The following is a 21,668-nucleotide window of genomic DNA, read 5'->3' on the forward strand; positions in this document are numbered from 1 at the left end:
CAGCAGAAAATTGTCCAGCTGAGGCCCACTGCACTAGACGACACTCTTACTCTTTCCACAAAGGTAACCTTAACAATAGAGTGCAGATGGTTTATGAGAATGATGCGCAAAGTATGGGCATGTTGAGATAGAAGCAAATGAGTTTCGTTTTCAGTGCCACGTAACATGACTGACGGTAAAAAGTTGCCATCACTCGAGCAGAACTAACTGTGGAAGTTTAAAGTCAGCCAGATGAGCTTGGAATTTGGAGAAAAGCAAAAGTATGAGCTTGTCTGGAGAAGGGGAAGAGGATAAAGGAGGCTGGCAGGTAGGAAGGAGCTTTCTTATCGATACTCAGATAGACAGCGTGGCGGGACTTTGGTTTTCTTACTTTGTTTTTGGTTTTACGCAGTGTGCACTCCTTACCTTCATACTCCCTTTTGTACTTGTACACTGTTTGATGCAATGCCACTCCTAAGCATTATTTGAACTGTGCTGCTGGTTTTTCTGGAGTAAAGGGTCTGCTCCACAGCAGCCCCATCTGATCTATCGCCACAGCACTCACACGGGTATCCACACTTGCTCACCCCAGGAGAATTTACAGTCAGCTGTTTAAAATGGCAGACATGGGAGGATATCCAGAGTACCCGCTGTAAACCCAAGGAAAACGTGTGAACTTTGTACAGTACAGATCACCTGGACGGGACTTGAAATCAGGCCCTAGGAACTGCCAGACAGCAGTTCATTATTATTATGTGTGTGTTTTAACTTACCAATATGTCATGTGTACTACAGGCCCAGCTTGGAAATGGTACTTGTAGGGTGGTTACACTGGTATCATCCTCATGCACTTGTGATTTGGAAACCCCCTTGGGTAAACAGTTAAGAAATATAATAGGGGGACACAGCAAAACACTTTAGACGAGGACAGGCTCGCCAGTCCTATCCAATTATTTCTTCCAAAAGAACATCAAATTGAGTTTTGAAAGCCCCTAACGTCTTACTGTCTACCACACTACTTGGTCGCTTATTCCAAGTGTCTATCATTCTTTGTGTAAAGAAAAACTTCCTAATGTTTGTGTGAAATTTACTCTTAACAAGTTTCCAACTGTGTCCCCGTGTTCTTGATGAGCTCATTTTAAAATACAAGTCTCGATCCACTGTACTAATTCCCTTCATAATTTTAAACACTTCAATCATGTCACACGTTAATCTTCTTTTGCTTAAACTGTAAAGGCTCAGCTCTTTTAATCTTTCCTCATAATTCATCCCCTGTAGACCTGGACTCAGCCTAGTTGCTCCTCTCTGGACCTTTTCTAGTGCTGCTATGTCCTTTTTGTAGCCTGGAGATCAAAACTGCACACAGTACTCAAGATGAGGCCTCACCAGTGCATTATAAAGGTTGAGCAGAACCTCCTTGGACTTGTACTCCACAGATTGTGCTATATAACCTAACATTCTGTTAGCCTTCTTAATGGCTTCTGAACACTGTTAGGAAGTCGATAGCTTAGAGTCCACTAAAACTCCTAAATCCTTCTCATAAGGTGTTCTCTCGATTTTCTGACCGCCCATTGTGTATTCAAACCTAACATTTTTACTTCCTATGTGTAATACGAGGTGTGGCAGAAAAGTAATGAGACTGGCAACACTGCAAGCGATCTGGCAACGCTGCGCTGTTGTCCTTGATAGAGCACGTATCAGTACCCTCCCATAGCTCAGTGCGAGTTTCAACTCCTTCCGTTAACTACGTGATTTTTGTGACTGCTATTAGCGAAGTTGTGTTTTTGGTTGTGCGTCACGCAAAATGAAACAGCGGAATTTGGAGCAACGTTGTCCATTAAACGGCAAGTGTGACGCGTTGAAAAGTTAAAACAGGCCTATGGGGAACATTCTTTATCCCGAGCTCAAGTTTTTCACTGGCACAAATAATTTTTGGAAGGCAGAAAATACGTTGAAGATGAACACCGTTCAGGGAGGACTTCAACTTCGAAAATCAATGAAAACATCGAACGTGTGAACACTCTTGTGAGATCAGACCGTCGTTTAACATTAAGAATGTTGAGTGAACAAGTAAATTTGAACAGATTTACGCTCATCAAATTTTGACTGAACATTTGCACATGCGCCAAAACTGCCCTCTTCATAACAGAATTTTTGACCTCAAAGGCATTCCTGTGGTTCCCCAGCCCCTTATTCACCTGACCTCAGTCCGTGTGACTTTTCCTTTTCCTAAACTGAAAAATGTCCTCAAAGGACGTAATTTCGGGACTTTAGAAAACATCCAAAAGAGTGTAACGGACATGCTGAAGACCATACCGGTTGAAGACTTCCAGCGCTGCTACCAACAGTGGGAACAACATCTCCATCGGTGTGTAGCTGTCCAAGGGAACTACTTTGAAGGGGATAACATTGATGTTTGAAAAAAATAAAAACTTTGGTAAATAAAAAATCAGTCTCATTACTTTTCTGCCACACCTCGTACTTTACATTTACTGACATTAAATTTCATCTGCCACAAATCTGCCCAATTCTGTATGCTATCCAAGTCCTTGTGTAATGATATAATGGATTCCAAATTATCTGCTAATCCACCTATCTTGGTGTTATCTGCAAACCTAACCAGCGTGTTACTTATATTCCTCTCTAAATCATTTAGATATAATATTAATAATAGCAGCGGCCCTAGCACTGACCCCTGCTGATCACCACTGTTAACATCTGATGAGGTTCCTCACACCATCACCCTCTGCTTCCTGTGTCTGAGCCAATTCTGCACCCATCTAAAAACATCTCCCTGAACTCCCACTTCCTTTAGTTTGGTGCCCAGCCTCTCATGTGGCACCTTATCAAATGCTTTCTGAGTAGATTGTGCTGCTGCTCAAACTTGTCTCAAATCTAAGCCTGCCATTGCCTGTGTGGAGTGTACAGGCTCTCTGTGTGTCCGCATGTTTGTTTCAGGATACTCGAGTTTCAAGTATTTCCAAGTGAGGTTAGCTGGAATTCCAGTTTGACTCGGAGTAAGCAAGTGAGTGAGGGTGCGATAGAAAAGCACCCTCCCTGAAGTTGGTTCCTATGCCCAGTACGGCCGGGATCAGCTCTGGTGAATGGAGCTAGTCTGTATATTATACAACACTCGCTATTGTGAGTCCAAAAACAGGTTCCCTACACAGTATAAGAATTCCAACATTGTGAATAGCTGCTTTGTCCAGCTCAGGGTCACTGGGGCCAGAGCCTGTTTTCAATTCAATTTATTCGAATATAGTGCTCTTCACTGAGCTCAGAATGCTTACACGGATTTATAAACGAAATGAAGCACCCGAAAGCTACATAACCGTGCGACATTTACACAGATAAGCATGCATATCAGCGCATCACATGCAGATAAGGGCAAACTCGTCTTAGATAGTGAAATGACAATTTACAACAGCTTGGTTTGTCAACACTTATCATGGGAAAACAGACAGAGAGAAATAAATAAGATCCACAATCACCACCGTATTAAAAAAGAAAAAAAGCCGAATTCATGAGCCGGCCTCCACACGCTGTAGAATTCAATTGAAAGAGAATTTCAGTAAAAGCCGACTATTTCTGTTAGCAGCTGACAGAATCCCTGAGCCGCACCATCATCAATATGCTTGTATTAAAGAGCAGCAGAGCCGTGATCTGTGCGTGGCCTTCTCCCACACACAGTGATATTGACTTTTTGAGGCATTATGGAAAATGAGTGCGGTTCAAAGTGAATACCGCTCCGTCCTAGTTAGTCTCAAATGGCTGATCCTGACTCACACGCAACCGAATTTCATTCTAATATTAAAGTAATTCCACATTTGATTGTTTTCAGCTCTCTTCACAGGGACCTCCCACATCAGTTGCTCGCCCTGCATGTCAGCAAAGAGTTCAAGTGAAGAGCTACATAAGCGTTGTCAATAAGCCACCTTTAATTAATTGAAAGGAAACCTGCGGCCAACTGATGTAGGCGAGTGTGGAGGTGCGTCAAGAAAGGAGAAGCAAGCACCCGGCACTGCGTAAAACACACCTAAAAGTCTCTTAACTCTCAGTGTGATCTCGCTGTGATAAACGGGATCATGGCAGGCTGTGATGAGAGGGCGAGCAGACATAACTGAGCATACTCAGTATCAAGTCGCCCTTCGATCACAGTTCACGTTAGCTGGGAACGTAAGAGTATGAGGGACAGTTGAAGAACACCGTGCACTCAGAGCACTAACTGGGGCACTCCAAGCCATCTTCAGTACCACCTTTATTCGAAGCAGATATGGTGCCAGGATCAGTTAACTGACTGGTACATACAGATTGTTAGCCCACTATAAGCTCAGGGCCATTCATGGAGCTGTGAATGTGATCACATGCAAAACATGAGCAGACAAAGCAGGAAGGAGGGTGTGTAGTGGAGAATAATATCTTGCATATACGTTAATAAAGTCGTTCATGTCTAATTTTTGAGCCAGTCAATTTATCAGAAAAAATACCTTTGCATGCAGATAGTCCATAGCTAAAATTCCTGAGCAGGAGTTTACTGGCCAGTCTAGTTAGCCTGAGAAAATACAAGTGAGTATGACATGAATGAACCACAGCTGAACAAAACAACAGGGACGTGGTGGTGGTGCCTGAGCTGGTTCATCGGCGAATGGCCTAAGAAAAGGATAAGTAGACTCATTCTGCAGGTCACCAGAATTGAGTTGTGCCTCTATATGACTGCTAAGAAGCAGGGACTAGAGGACTGAGGTGTGGGTGATGAGGGTTGGTCATTAAATTAGGAGGGCAACTCTCCCCCATGGCGCACCAGTGGCACACAGTGATGTGTGACAGGAACTGGAGAGTGAGTCTGGTCCTTTCGTCATCCTCTCTTGCTATTCTCCATCTTGAGAAGATCTCTCTAATGGTGGTCATACTCAGGCAGGCTGATTGACCTTCTAGAGATGATAACCTGAAGTGAGCTGACTAGAATGAGCCAAGACAAAGAGCCGAGTGTAACTACAAGTTTACGAGCTGCATGAAAGTGCACCGCAAGCACTATCAGGTTGAATTGGTTTATAATGTCATGTTCTGTTTACTTTATATGGCGCTAGCTAAGTTATAATAAGGCGCATTATCTATAATACAGTAGTAAATGTGTAACTCCTTCTCTACGCCTGTTCTGGTTCTTTATTTTTTTTCACCTGGTGTTAAAAGATATAAAGGTAAAGGGAAAGTGCTGAACTACAGTAACTGACAGGCATTTTGTTAAGGGCTATGTAATAAATAATACAAAGGGGAGTATAGGGTCACCCTAGGGTGGAAGCACAGATGGGTTGGTAATGTGAGAAGTAACCAACTGGGCGAAAGCCAGGAGCGGTTGTTGTGAAGATTCCCTTTAGCCCCGCCTCCTTCCACATGCTGCCCGCTGCTGACCACTCCCATCTCACATCACACATTATGAAGCCCGAATTCTGGTGTGAAGTTGTCACATTGACTAAGCCCTGCTCCAATTCTTGGTTTTGTATTTTTCGATCTGGACCTTTGCCTGTGTAATTCACTTCTCTGATATTTTGTTTTTATTGCTGCTGTTTGCCGCACGCTCTCTAGCAGACCACCTGCCTGTCTATGACTACTCCTTTGCTTGCAGGAATAAACCTGTGTGCCTGCTCGTTTAACTTCTGGCTCTTGACCCTGTTATTTCGATCATGGCTTCGGCTAAGAAACTTGCACGCCCGAATCCATCTTCAATCTTCGTTATTAGCCGCTCACACTCCTAGCGTTCAGCTAAGCCTTTTGGCCTTGTGTGTGGCCTTAAACACACAAGGGAGCTGACCCTGAAGGCTGCGTAGAAGTTAAGGTGCGTCTAGAGGTGGCATCGAGCTGACTGAGACGTGACAATAAGGGCTAAGCAAAAATGAAGCCAAGAGGCTGGAACCAGAGGTCATAAACACAGGAGCTAAGAAAGAAAGCTTGAGAATACAACCTAACTGACTCAACGATAGAGTGTCGGCTTTGTGCCTAGATATCAAGGCAAACTGAGATAAAATGTGCTTGGTGATTGATGGCTGACTGACTGACTGCTGTCACCAGCCAAAGGCAAGTAGTGGACGCAGCTCAGCATAAGCCATGAAGGCACCCTTACCAAATCCAGTTGTACCCCTTACCCCTGTTGAGGGCAGAGAAACAAAAAGAAAGAAAACACTTTGAGAACAAATTAAGGCTAAGTACACTCCTAAATGCCATGGGTCAGTAGCCTCCGATGCTGTCACTAATAAACTTTAGGACAACTGGGCTGCTAAATCTTCTAGCAGGACAGAGTGATTTGCTGGTCAACAAAAGCCACAACAGAGGCCTGTGCTTTGACTACAGAATGTTACAGCCAAGCACTGTATGTTGACAGACCCCTGTAGACTTAAAACATGTATGTAAAGAAGTCTGCATCATCTGATAGTGACAGACAATTGATGTACTTCATAATAAAATCAAAAGAAGAAGGTAATCTTGCTCTGGAAATGCTATGGATCGATCACAAAAATAAGTAGGATATGTGAGCCTTCATATCATCTTGGTAGTTAACTCAAATTACCTATAATGACTCACAAGAATCCGAGAGTATAACTCTCCTGTGCTATGAAATCAGCCCGTCCCACTCCAGGCCTTCACCTCCAATTGAAAACCCATCTTGGCATACAAAGAAGACTTCATCAAAGGTGCTTTACCTTCCCGCTCTCACACCATGGCCATGAAGGAGCACAACAACAATGAAGATCACAGCCCAGAAGCCATATTGAAAGAGAAAGAAAGCTGGCAAGAAATGATGACTTGACAAGAGACATTTGAGTAATTACAAGTCTGTGTGCCACCTGAAACTACACATCTAGTATTTATCAGGTTTTGGGGTTGCCAATATGCCAGAAATGATGGATTTGACATACTAGTCAGATGGGGGAATGGCACCAAAAACATCACTGAACAGGGAATGGTTATCAGACAAACATTGGCTTATAATGCCCCCAATATGCAGGTGTATACACAGAGCTGCCCCTTGGCTCTCGCTATTTAGCAGAAAAGCTGTTGGACTGCAGAACATGTTGCACAAACCTTGATTGGCATGTGGATCAGAATAAGCCAAAAAAAAATCATAAGAGCCAAATAAGATTAGATAAATGATATATAACGTGTATTAAAGTGCAAAATGAAAAAGGAGGGTTACAAACAAGTAATGAAAAGAGAAAAATGAAAGCACAAGGCACATTGCAATGTATCCAAAACACAGGACAGAAGCAGAGCCCACCTTGGAAAGCAAAATGTTGTGTTTGAAAAGCACATCAGATGGTGAAAAGGGGTAGAGGCCCACAAAGAGTCCCACGGCACACGGCCAGGACCGTCTGTGACCAGCCTAGAGATAGGCCTCACCCCTGGCAGCCCCCTGAGTCTCAGATAACAGGTAAGCTTCTTCGGCCTGCACAGGCACAAAATGAGCTCAGGCTCTCAAAGGATACGTTTGGTGTTTTTCAAGTCAAAGTTACTTCTTCTCATTCATGGTTTATATTAATTTGGCACATAAAATTGTCTCCTAAAATGAAGGGTTTTTATTGTAAATTTTAAACATACTTTTGTGCTATCGTTGAGGGAAAGACAACCGACAAGATGAGGCACAGAGCCAAATCTCACCAACAGTTTGTTGACTTTATGTTGTGGCCTGAAATTTTGTATATCTATATTTGTAAGTCAGACAAAGCAAGCGTAGGTAGATAGATAGATAGATAGATAGATAGATAGATAGATAGATATGAAAGGTACAATATGATAGATAGATAGATAGATAGATAGATAGATAGATAGATAGATAGATAGATAGATAGAAAGGTACAATATGATAGATAGATAGATAGATAGATAGATAGATAGATAGATAGATAGATAGATAGATAGATAGATATGAAAGGCACTAGATAGATAGATAGATAGATAGATAGATAGATAGATAGATACTTTATTAGCGTTTCATTGATGAGAACAGCAATTATTTCATGTCTAACTAAAGACACCCCCTCTTTTAAGACTGACTCATGATGTGAATTTTATGACAGGATTGTGGGAAATATGTAAAAGCAGTTTGGCAAGTGATTCTCTGCAGGACATACTCTCCCTCTCAAGAAACCAGGCATGGAGGGCAAACTACCCAGCGGCAAGCGTTAGCTCAACAAATGGTCTTGGGGCAGGTGTGAAAGGCAGTGTGTGCCCCCATTAGTTAATTATGACTATTTGGGATTGGTTTTGAATCAGAGGCCAAATCTATAAACTTGGTCGCTTTACCTTCCCGCTCTCACACCATGTCCATGAAGGAGCACAACAACAATGAAGATCACAGCCCAGAAGCCATATTGAAACAGAAAGAAAGCTGGCAAAAAAAGATGACTTGACAAGAGACATTTGAGTAATTACAAGTCTGTGTGCCACCTGATACTACACATCTAGTATTTATCAGGTGTTGGGGTTGCCAATATTCACATGTACTTTGATTATTGTTATTATCTATCTATATACGCCAAATACCACTGACTCACTCATCACGAAATCTCCCGAACCATGAGGACTTGGGACTTGAAATTTGGAATGAAGGTTATACTTGGCCCATAGGTGCTCGCTAAGAAACGGTTTTAAAAATTTCGTGGTTCAAGCGCGATCTATCTGTATGTCTGTCCGCTTTTTACGAGAGAATTACTTAACGGACTTAGATCTGGTTGCATTCTATAATTTACTTGAACTTTCCGGTTGATTTTGCGACTTCTCTCATCGCGCTAAGTACCATATTTCGTTTGCGGTATTGATATGCAAATTCAAGAGAGTGGGTGTGGGCCGAGAGCAGGGGGGGGCGGGGCCTTCCTAATTCACTCGCCAGCCTCTGTTCGAGTTAGTCTACGTCTCACCACGTGTTGAAGTGCACCTTGCGATACCTGTTTGTTCAGCAGACATTATTATTTACAGACTGTTAAGGAGTAACGTTTAACGTTTTTGAGAGATCAGAGCTCCGTGTGTTTTAGAGGGTAGCTGCTGATTGCCACAGATATCAGCGCCATGAGCTTTTCTCCCCATGTGGGGAAGGCTCTCCCGTTAGAGATGAACATGATCAGATATAGTGCCAACGTCTATTGATTTTTGTCCTGTTTCATTACTATGTGGGCACAGCCACGGGGTACAGCTGGTTTTATGAATATTATCAATAATACATTATTTAAAGTTGTAACTTAGACTGTTTGTCTTTTTACTTTGCCTAAATGCCTGAGGTTATTGATGTAGAAGTAAAGGTAGGGAGAAGTTTTGAAGTACAAAATCTTATAAACGGTGGTAAGTCTATGGGATTTGGGGCATTCGAATGAAGTCTATACAATAAAGAATACAAAAGGGGAAAGGTCAAATCACTTTATTATTCCCTTTCAAAGCACCCTGGGAAGACTATTTCACAATATTTATGCAATCTAAAAAAGACAATTAAAACCTGATAACATTCTAGCTATAAAACAAGTGGATGTATTTGATAAGTTTAAGGCCTCTTTTCATGTTTGAACCCATGTACCCTTCAGCTCCACTGTAAGTTGCAAGAGCAGGCCAGATATTCATAAAATTTATAAAAGATGCTTCACTTTAAAGTGCAGTTTTATGTGTCAAATTAATAAAAGTTGAAAAAATGACTTTAAAAATCCATCCATCCATCCATTTTCTAACCCGCTGAATCCGAATACAGGGTCACGGGGGTCTGCTGGAGCCAATCCCAGCCAACACAGGGCACAAGGCAGGAACCAATCCTGGGCAGGGTGCCAACCCACCGCAGGACACACCAAGCACACACTAGGGCCAATTTAGAATCGCCAATCCACCTAACCTGCATGGACTGTATAATATCCAAAAAAGGAGAGGTAACCAAAAAACTCTCTGGCCAACAAAACAAAGCACTTGAATATTTTTTATGAATTTACTAAAAACTACTGGAGGAAAAACAGCGTAGCCTGAAAGGCAAAAACTTAAAAGTGAGCAAATCAAAACACAGAGGACGGAGACGATACCTTAGTTCAAAAGCAGGGGTCAGAAAGCCAGAAATCCAATCCCAAATTCAAAGGAATAAAACACAATCCACCATCCAATAATGCCAAAGCCACTGTGTTAACAGAAACTTGGTGGCTGCCTGATTTGGTGGCCCCGCCTCTTGGGGGTTCAACCCACAACTCACAAGGGACAAAGGAAAACATTACGATATACCCAGATACAAAAAATAGCAAAATTAAAGAATAAATGAAATCTACTACATTATGAAATGCTAATGTGTGCGTGTGTGTGTTTGGTCCCTCCGAGCAGTCTGATTGGTCAGTTTGGTTTGATTGCTCAGTCAAATGCAATTGACATAGACAGTGTTAGACAAGACAGGTTGGCACACACAAAAATACCAAGGAAAGATGTAGGAGGAACACTGAGAGTCGCCTTCAAAGACAGGAAGTTTTTGTATGAAAATAAAGGATGTTTACACAGCAGGGAGTGGGAACCCATCTACAAATCACTGGCGGTGGTTAAAAGAATGGACAACAAGGGGTGAGCAACGCACAGTGAAATGACAGGGTCAAGAGAGGAATCATGGGACAAGACAGTCTGAGACACACAATGAGACCGAGTAAAGACGTAGGAGGAACGCTGAGGGTACACTTAGAGATATCAAATATTTGTCAGGTATGGTAGCTAGTATTACATAAATAAAATATCAACAACACAATATGAAACATTATATTTAAATAACTAAGTGACTGAACAGAAAAACAAACAAAACTTGTGTCAGAGTGACCCCTCTAACTGTACCATAACACAAATGACCATCAGGCAGTAATGACGAGGACTTAAGTGAAGGCTCTGCCAAGGCCTGGGGTACAATGCTAGACTGGAGCGCTTCAGTCAGGCTCCCCTGTTTATTTCGCTTGCCACTACAGTCATGGGACTGCAGCACAGTTAGTGTTGCTAGGCGACAGAGACTGCTAGGAGGGGCCAGGGCACACTGCAGGCATAAGGCTGGGCGGTGGGTGGAGCTCCAGCCAGTTCCTAAAGGCTCAGAAACAGAAACTAGGCAGAACAGGACAAAGCTGCGAAACAATGCCAAAAAACTTGACAGTTGTAATGCGCAGCAAATACATACTGTAATTAGACAATGACACATAACTACGTACAGATAAAACATTAAACAGAATGCTGATGCATCGAGTGAAAAACAAGGCGATATACAGAGAGTGCAATTAGCCTGCTGTCACACTAACCACCAACTAGCCTCTGCCAAAGGCTACAAAGTTGTCACTGCCAAGTAATGTCTGAGGGAGGCGTGGCTGATTGGGAGGCACAAGAAGTGACAGAAAAGACAATCTATAAATCTCTACTTATGGCATTCTGCAGGTTTGCTTCACAATGCCAAACACGCACCCCAAGGCTGCCCTGCTTCACTAGGGCCACTTAAACTGTCAGAGTCAGCAGTAATGAAGTAATGTAACGTGTTAAATTTTCATTATCACAGTTACTGACTTAACTAGAATTTCGTCACCTTTGTGACACATACGTTTCTAAGTAGGTAAATACATACTATAGCTGACTTCAAGGCAGGCATTCCACCTCACGCAGTGTTCAAAGAGGCAAGCGCAGCCAAAGGACCTGCGCCCCCCGGCTCACTGCTTACACACAGGACAGGCGTCCACAGCATTATGGTTCACGACGTTCAGAGATGTGCGTTGCTGTACAACATTACATGGTAGAGTTTTTCACCTTGGGATCATTTAAAGGAATAAAAGGAATTGAGTTTTACTTTGAAAAATGACAACTTTTCAGTTTTAAGAGACACTGAAAGATTGTGATTAAGAGAGAGTTTTTCATTTCCCTTTAAAGAAGACAGAGCGAAGTGACCTGCTGTGTGTATCTGGAAAGTTGTATAATTAAACATTAGCTGACTTCATATTTTTGTTCATTGTAATGCACAGCCTTCTAATCAAAGACCTCATAAGGAATTCAATTTTCAGAGGCAAAAAAGTCTTTGATATTCAAAAAGAGTACTATATGTGGTAAAATGTAGTCGTCTACCTGATAGTGCATATTGGTTTTTTGGTTTCATCTCTCTAACATTCCCAAGAAAATGGAGTGCACAGGTAATGTAAGTGAATGTTTAGCCTAATTGCTAGTGAATGTGACATAATTACTTACAAAATGTAACTGCTTTTCTTTTTGATCGCTGCAGGCCTTTTCTGATAGCATAAAGAGTTCCGAGATGGGAGAGACAGAGCCGCCGCGTATCGATTGTATCACACGATAAAAACGGCTGGTCGCTGGACCATCTGAGCAAAGTATGTCTGTCTGCTGGCTGCTACGCTAGCAATAACTTTACCATTTACCAACTCCATGTTTACAATCTATTCAATTTTTAATGATTAAGAATTATTTTTTGGCTAAGAATTGTTTTTGTGAACTGATTGCCGCTACTTGCTGGGTGATATACTTGAATTGGAAGACGGCTAAAGTGAATCACGTACAGCAGTTTAACTGCTGGATTTCTGTTCACGGTGATTGGCTAATTCTTCATTGTTAAAATCATGAAAGAGCATGTGCACGTCATCCATGTACTTTTCAATTGGCACATACTGGCATGGGTTTAAAGAGTAATGAGAAGATAAAGTAATTCATAATGTGACTCCAGGAGGTAATGACTAAAGCAATCCTGTTACAGTTCGAGAGAAGGCCGTAGTAATTTGTCATGGATCACTCTCTCTGAGTAGCTGCCCTAACCCTGGCGTGGCAGAGGAATTCAAACGATATAATGGCACATGGCAAGCAGAGGCAAGTGGATGACACACCAAACCAATGAAAAGCAACGGGAAAGCACACTGACGACAACACGAGAAGGACAAGGCAAGAAGAGGTGAAGAATCTGCAAATAAATGACAGGTGGAATGAATAATAGGAACAAACGTGAGTGAGACTTAGTGGGACACAGAGAGAGGGAGGCTGCTGTCAAGGTTTCTTTTTCCGGTTTCTTTGTGGTGGCGGCCTGCGCCACCACCACCTCCTCAAAGCATCATGATGCACCAACATTGATGGACTGAAAGCCAGAAGTCTACGTGACCATCATCATCAGGTCCTTCCATGAAAACCCTAAATACAAAGAGGACTGTTTGACTTATGTTAGGTAGATTGCCCAGAGGGGACTGGGCGGTCTCGTGGTCTGGAACCCCTACAGATTTTATTTTTTCTCCAGCCTTTGGAGTTTTTTTTTTGTTTTTTCTGTCCACCCTGGCCATCGGACCTTACTCTTATTCTATGTTAATTAATATTGACTTATGTTTATTTTTTATTGTGTCTTCTATTTTTCTATTCTTCATTTTGTAAAGCACTTTGAGCTACATTTTTTTTTGTATGAATATGTGCTATATAAAGAAATGTTGATTGATTGATGCAGGACGGAAGACTACTGTATAAGCGCTTGAGGAGAATATGCAATGCACGTGGCTTTAGAAAAGTATGTGCCCCATTTGGTTTTCTGAACTACTTTGTATTTGTTGGGTGTCACGGTGGTCTGAACTGCTGCCTCATGGATCCAAACACTCGGCTTCAAATCTCGTGTTCCCATAATCACTCATGTGGACGCTTGGATTATTCTCTGGGTCCTGTGACTATCCTCCAACATGCCCGAAAACCAAATTAGCCTGTAGGGGTGTGTGTGTGTGTGTGTGTGAGTGCGGGAACTGGGCCCTTTGATGGATGGGTGCCCTGTTTGAGCTTGGTTCCTACCTTATGCCCAATGCTGCCAGGGTAGGCTCTCCCACAACCCTGAATTGAATACTGCAAGTTTGAGAATGTGATGTTGGGCCTATTTGTGAAACCTGAATGTTAAGTAAATGTCAACAGATCTTCAATCATAATCAGATCTTAAATTATACGATGGACGCAGAACAAACAAATAACACAGTTTTTATGCAGTCCACTAGTAGTAATCAAGGCCTGTATTCGGTAAGCAATTTCATTTTACAGCAGTCTAACACATAAGCTACATGAAATGCACTCATGTATAAACAGTGAAATAAAATAAATATGTCCATTACTAACAATCGCTGTCTGTCTAGAGGAGATGCAGTAAATAGTATTACAAAATTACTGGTTACACTACCTTTAGCAGCATCACTGCCACCCGTCATTTTCTGTATTCATTGATCGGTTCCTCCCATCGTTTTGGAGGAATTCTTCCCACTGGCTCCTAACAAATGTTTGTGCGTTTTCAAGCACTGCTGCAGCATCTCTGTTGGGTTTTGGTCTTGACTTGGACAAAACCATTCAAGGCAGACATTTCTTTTTCTTCCATTCTGGTGTAGACCTGCTTGAGTTTTTCAGATTCCTTGGCTTGCAGCCTCAATCAGATGGTCTTTAGCTTTCAGCTCAAAGGAAAATGGCTCAACATTCTCCTAAAGAAGTCTCAGGTAACAAGCAGAATCCAACGAGGGGAAAGTCATCTTGGTGCTGATGAGTGAAACGAGGACACCAGCACCAGAATTACTTGAGTCCGGGTGAGACATTTTCATTGCGGAATCCACAAACTGCAGGGTCAAGCCACAGCTACCACTCCTAATATTAAGTAACTCTTTGAGGGCGGAATATTTATTCCAAAAAACTTGGTTTTCTGAAAGGGACACAAAGCAATCGTTTCACACATAGATCATAAAACATCTGTTGTTATGTGCAGTAGTTGCTGTTGGCACACGTTTGGCATCTCTGGTGGCAGTGGCTGTACGGCGGCACCTTGATGGTCAGCAGGAATGCATGGTGGGCAGGCGTCTTGACTGTCCTTGCACAGCCGGTGGGTGGCAGTCGCAGTGTGACGCCATATGGTTTGTACCTCTTGTCATCATAAGTGGTAGGTAAGTGCCGTAGGTGCATCAGCTACACAAAAGTGGTCAATGCCATTTTTGAGGCGGTTTACTCTTCACTACTCACACACGTGCAGGGAATTGAGACCAAATCAACAAAGCTACAGTACATAACTTTCTTTCAAGCAAACAGAGTCGAACTAAAAAGTAAGGGCAAGTTTTGTTGCAGTTTACAGCTGATTACTGTCCTCTACCCCTGAATTTTGACAGAAGTCGACCTCAGCCCATTGTTCCAAAGCTCTCGAGGATCACGCTGGTGCATGTTGTCGTTTTATTTTCTAACATTCGTCCTACTGAATGGCGGTTCTTCGCCCTGCTGCTTTCCTTTTTTGCCTGTTTTGTTATCACAGGGTTTGGCCTGCGCTCTGACCCCAAGCTCCTCCTTTGGCCTGGCCTTTCTTGTCCCTTCTGACAACTACCTTTTTAAATCTTGCTTTAAGGATTTTTCATCTTTAATAAACGTTATATGTAATGTTAATATTATATAATACAGTATACTAGGCTGACCCGCCTTTTAAGTTGACCACTTCTGAAGGCAATTCAATATGTGGATCAATTTGATATTGTATACAAACTCATTAATTTGGTTATATTGCATTTGAGCGGTGTTACTTTAATACTGTAGTTTCTGTTATTTTTGTGATGAAATTTAAACTTTTTTCTATATTGAGGTCGCCTTTTGAACCCCTGATATTTACTACGCGTTAGGCATTTGTACTCCATCAACATTAATTATTTCCAGGGACATAATTTTGTCTATTTTTCCAGCGCGCGCACAAAAGCAAGGGAACGATGGAGCACCAGAACTCTGCTCACATCATGTCGCCTGCACGCAAGCTGCAAGTAGTAAGTCTGTGATAAGCGGAATACCGCTACGCTTTCCACTCACGGGACGGAAGGACAATCCCGACCGCTTTTATATAGTAAGATAATTAAAAGTATCTTGCATGATGAAGATTCTGATGTGATCTCTTGCTGCAGCCCACCTAAGACTTAGCTTGTGTTTATACTTCCAGTCCTACAGCTTGACTTCCACTCCAGAAGCCTGATTTGGGGGATCGTGCCAAGTGGACGGAGGCCTCTGAAGGTGCAGTATGCCAACATGCATCAGATATCCACAAGTAGACTAAATGAATACAGAAGGCAATGTGATGTTATAGACGTGCACTGAAGGTGAAGAAGGACTAAGGCTAGCAGTAATTCAGTGTCTCGTAAATGTGTCAGACTACTAAAATCTCCATCTGCACCTCAAGAGCTCCACTGATGCCAATAAAAGCCCAGTTCTCAGTCCACTGCACCAGTTCGTAAATCCTCAGGGCAACTGTCTCCGAAGAAAAGCAGACGAGATAACACATGCAATGAATATTCAGGAAGGAGCAAGTCAAGCTTTCCTTCTGAATCCCCCTAACAACCTGCTGCTCAGCTGCCGAGAAAGATAAAAGTTCCCAAAAAATGAGGAGGATTGGGACCAGAGCAGTGACAGAGGCATTCATAGGCCGACAAGCAGTTCTGATTACCTTATGAATCTCTCTAAGCGCACTTACAGGCAGTCATGTTGGCAGAGAGCCGTCACAGCCTCAAAAGAGTGCACAGCGTCCCGTCACTCGCACCTGCTTCTTAATTCTTCACGTGAGCGATGCTGCTATTGGTGTCAGTGACTGAAGGGACAAAAACAAGCCAGAGCCTAGAGCTGCATCAGTCCATGCGACTATACTAATACTATACTAATTTGTGAATTTCCCCTTGGGATTAATAAAGTATCTATCTATCTATCTATCTATACAGTACTCACACTAGCAATTCCTTCTGTACTTGAGCACATCTGCCCACATGTAACCCCCTGTGGCGGACGGCTAAGACGCCCCTTTGGTACTGGATCTGGAGAGAAACCATGGGATGCATATTGCGTCCCCAGAACACTTGGTGGCAGCCCCCCTGGGTTGCATCGGGGCCACAATTATGTTACACTGGAGCTTATCCATGGCCACCACCAGAGGGAGCTGCACGGCTTAACGAGCCCGTCTGGGCTGGAAAGCAGCCTAATTAGGTTAATTATCACCTGGAGAGCTTGTGGGTGGGCTATATAAGGAGCCAGAGTCGGGAGAAGGAGGAGGAGGACAACACTTGCCAGGAGGAGTGGTGATGAAGAGCGTATCTTGTTTTGGTGCTTTGCTTTATTTTGTTTGGTGTGCTTTTGGGACTGTCTACTGCCGGTGGGATACGGGGAAGATGTGCCCCACAGGTGAAGAAAAAGAAACCCTTTTGTTTAGTTTTCACGTCCCTCCGTTGTCAGTCTGTGTCGGGTCAGGCACCTATATAGTGCCTTTCACACCCCCAAAGTCTAGTTTATTTGACTAGTGTGATCGCTCCATGCTCCATGAATGTGACTTGTATAGTTGCCAAGAACAGGTGCAAATTCCTCCCTTAACATCATTTGCCACCATGAAAATCTTCTGCGACATGCAGCACCATTAACAGAAAAACACTGCACTGCATGCTCAATAAATCTATAAGAGGGTAGAGCGTTAATCCTGCACTACATGACTCCTAAAACCCCACAAAATAAGTCAAATCATTTTGACGTGCATACTGTTACACTGCTTTACACAAAGTCGTACGGTCATGACGAAAGTGTACCCCGGCCCAGAATGTTAAGCGCAGTGTGAGTGCAGGCCAGTGACGGAGTTAAAAGGGGGGGATAATCGCCTTGGGTATGGCATGGAACAAACGTGCTTAGTGTGAGTACATCCTACTGTAGCCACTTACCCACAACTGCACCTTCATCTCCACGTTAAAAGTGCAGCCAGTCCGGGGTGTGGCACATTTCTGAATGAGGTGCACCACAAAGTGTCAGTAAGCCTGAGCGGCCCGAGGCATCACAGATCTAGCTGGTTATTCAACAGTGTGGTAGAAACTTATCTGAACGTAACAAGTCAGTTGAATGTGGGGACAAACGTCCTTTAATAGAAACGACTGTACTTTGGTCTTGTTCAGGACTTCAGTGCAATGGAGGAAATAAAGTATAAGCGGAAAGACAGATAGAAAGAAAAAGCACTTTATAATAGATAGATAGATATGAAAAGGCACTATATAACAGACCGACAGACAGACAGACGGACTGATACTATATGAAAAGTTGAGATATCAAAGGCAATCAAGATTCCTATCTATTTCTATAACAGCTTCACCTAGATAGATATCTCCACTCAGACAAACTGAGAGACAGTATTGATTGATATTTAAAAGGCACTATAAAACACAGACAGATGGACAACCAAACGAAGGACCATCCTGGGCCATCATAACTCATGCCTTTCAAGGAGGACTTGTGCCTCTTAAATGTTTCCAAAACAGAGTAAATCAGAGTAAATGAGTAATGGACAACATACCTGTTGAGAAGAACTTGGACATTTTCTCCTTATAGATTTTGTGGTCCATTTCCAGAAATACGCAGAAGATGACACGTTCAATCTGACCAAAAAAAAAAAAAAACACAAACACAAATAATGAGAATTAGTCCCAGCCATCTGATACATCATTTGAGTTTAAGCCATCATACTGAAAATTTGTCCCATTTTCCAAAATGTTGATGCTGCAATTCTCCGGGAAAGTGTTCTGTTGCCGTGTGTTCATCAAGCAACACAAACAGAAAGTGAGTGTTTTATGACACAGATAATTAAAACACAAATCGTAAAGCAGATTTATCGCCCTTATTTGGCAACATGCAGCCATTATGCATCTGTCCTCCATGATGCACATACCCGTTTTCTAATCAAAGGCCTCCTCTGTTGACCCTTTAGAAAACGTAAATCCTAATCCATCACATTGCTTTTGCTTTTTCTCCATTATCATATTTATTAGGGCCTCTTCAGGTCCAGCTGGCATTTTTACACAAAATAATGCTTCTGTCCCCTCAGTCTTGTTACTCCCATGTAATGGCACAACGCTACTTTGTTTCACAGGCAGCTATTTTTCAGAATAATATGACTGCATTCCCTCCTTTCATTTTTTTTGGAAGAAAATAACATCAAATGGGAGTGTTAGAGACAAGCAGAGAGTCCTAGTGGCTCCAGCATTAAGAGATGCGGGTTCAGCCCCATCACTGAATCCCACTGTGACCCTCTGATTATGGGTGTACATAAGATGTCACTGCAGCTCATGTCTAATGAACATTCCCTGCATCTGCTGTCAGCTCACAGAGTCTAGATGTGCTTCAATATGTCTCAATCCAGCTGCACTCAGATCATTAGAATTAGAATTAGAACAATCTAGACGAGAACAGGCCATTCAGCCCAACAAAGCTCGCCAGTCCTATCCACTTGTTTCCTCCAAGAAAACATCAAGTCGAGTTTTGAAAGTCCCTAACGTCTTACTGTCTACCACACTACTTGGTAGCTTATTCCAAGTGTCTATCGTTCTTTGTGTAAAGAAAAACTTCCTAATGTTTGTGCGAAATTTACTCTTAACAAGTTTCCAACTGTGTCCCCGTGTTCTTGATGAGCTCATTTTAAAATACAAGTCTCGATCCACTGTACTAATTCCCTTCATAATTTTAAACACTTCAATCATGTCACCTCTTAATCTTCTTTTGCTTAAACTGTAAAGTTATTTTTCCGAAATGTCACCTAATAGTTGCACCAAACCTGTAAAGCACCCTGGGACGTTGATCTCTTTGGAAAGGCACTAAATTTTGCATTTTCTAATGTAACTCATTATGACTGATATTGCTAATACTAATAATACATTCAAAGTCAGATGCTGTATAAGCGTAAGAACCTGAGTCTGACAAATACGAGTAGAGCATTTAGTCCATCAAGCTCATCTGGCCAGCTCCTATCCCCGACATGCAATAAACTCGCGCCACGAGAGTGCTGAATAGGGGAAACATTAAAAAATAAATAAACAGCCGAAGCGTTGACTCAAAGTTTGACACCGCGTTCAACAGAGGAGTGTCAAGAAACGCGGCGGAGGCTCCTTCATACCCACGGCAATACGCCTTCACGGTGCCTCACTGTGTCTGCTCTCTTACTGCATCTTGAGCCAAGTCAGAAGATTTCTTCTTTTTTGTAATTCTCGCGTATGTTTGGAGATGGATGGCAGTTATAGTTTATTAGGATATTTCCATATTCTTTGAGATTCCGTAAAAGATAAATTTCCCCTTGGGACAAGCATGTATGTATTACGTAGACGTGCAGATTGGTTTATGTACGTACATACATACAGACAAACGGACTGACTGGTGCACTTACTATCTATGAAATAAAAGCTTCAAGGTTGAACATTTCACATGAATCCCACAAAAAAGTCAAAAAACAAGGAATCCAAAACTGTTACTAAAAACTCTAGACCAAACTCAAAAATACAAAAACTAACACAAGAACCAAAGAGAGTGAATAATACCAGAGGGTAGGGATTTCAAGTTGGAGCCCCTCGGTGTGGTCAGAACAAATACACTCAACTTATGGCTCTAACTGTGACCGGCCGTTTGGCCGTACGTCGTTCACAATGTCTACAGGTCGTTGTAATGAAGGGGTCTGGGGTGCCTCATTGATATGGAGAAGCACAAACTGATCTTCAAATGTAGGAGGCCACTTGCCTTGTCCATGTAATGGAAGTTGGTACAAATGTACAAGAATTAGTCATGTGGAGCAGCAAAGAGCCAAAGAACATGTGGGACCCTGTGAAACAATGATGATAACAACAACAAAAGACATATTATTATTATTACTATTTATAAGGCATTTCCACCTTCTTGATTGAAGGAAAAAAGTGTAAACCATCTGTACAGATAAGAAAAAAAAGAAAATGCTGTACAGCCAATCAGTGCCCAGAAGAGGCTCTGTGAACGTGATATTTGTTTTACTTCCTTCTAGTGCAGCCGAGAGACCACTACCTCTGCAGCTCCACCACCACTTCTGTGCAGAGTGCATCATATTATGGCTGGCAACGCTGCAACAAGTCTGTGTTAAACAAACGGCGTACAAACCTGGTGGCCTGCACTGGTGGGCTTTGGCAATTTCTACAACATTAATACCCTACTGTTTTTGTTTGGCTTTTAGCAGTAAGAACGAATGGCCTGAACTCGGTCAGATGTGAACTGGCACATGACTGTATAGGGATATATTTTACAACAGTTCATGTTATCACAGTGTCACAGACAGAGATAGTTCTTCAATCTCTCCTGTAATTAATTCCTGGCCATGCCCCTGCCTGAAGTCAATGCCCCAACAACACCCACCGCCATAACCCCAAATGTGCCAAACAGAATTCAAAGGTCTAAAAAGCAACGAAAGAGAAGCCAGAGTAGACTGAGGAGTGAGGAGCAGCTCTGCATCAACGCTGTCTAGGAGGTTAAAAAGCTAGGAGCCAGACTAAGGGCCACCAAAACGCAAGTGAAATGTGTTGTATTTGGACAATTGTTAATGCAGGAACGACATGCCCTGTTTGTCCTTGCCACTGAGAATTCCAGAAAGGCTGAATTAAAAATAAAAAAAAGAACAATTCCAGCATGAGGCAAACAGAAGTCAAGAGAGCTCAAAGATGTGAAGAAGAGAAGGAATGATAAAGAATGGACGCAAGAAAATGAAACACACCTGACTAAAAACTAAAGGGCATGTGCATAAAGCTTATCAGCATACGAGGTGTGGCAGAAAAGTAATGAGACTGATTTTTTATTTACCAAAGTTTTTATTTTTTCAAACATCAATGTTATCCCCTTCAAAGTAGTTCCCTTGGGCAGCTACACACCGATGGAGACGTTGTTCCCACTGTTGGTAG

The 21,668-nt window shown here is 42.4% G+C and overlaps 1 protein-coding gene across 3 annotated transcripts in view; it reads right to left on the minus strand.

Moving 5' to 3' along the window:
* macrod2 (mono-ADP ribosylhydrolase 2) overlaps positions 1–21,668 on the minus strand; it is a 1,287,980-nt gene that overhangs the window by 51,983 nt on the left and 1,214,329 nt on the right. For all 3 annotated transcript variants that reach the window (XM_039739038.1, XM_039739039.1, XM_039739037.1), the window contains exon 9: positions 18,281–18,362. In XM_039739038.1, the coding sequence (XP_039594972.1) occupies positions 18,281–18,362 (82 nt within the window). The remainder of the gene's footprint in view (positions 1–18,280; positions 18,363–21,668) is intronic.

The sequence above is a fragment of the Polypterus senegalus genome, chromosome 16 (assembly GCF_016835505.1).
Source record: "Polypterus senegalus isolate Bchr_013 chromosome 16, ASM1683550v1, whole genome shotgun sequence".
NCBI classification, from domain to species: domain Eukaryota; kingdom Metazoa; phylum Chordata; class Cladistia; order Polypteriformes; family Polypteridae; genus Polypterus; species Polypterus senegalus.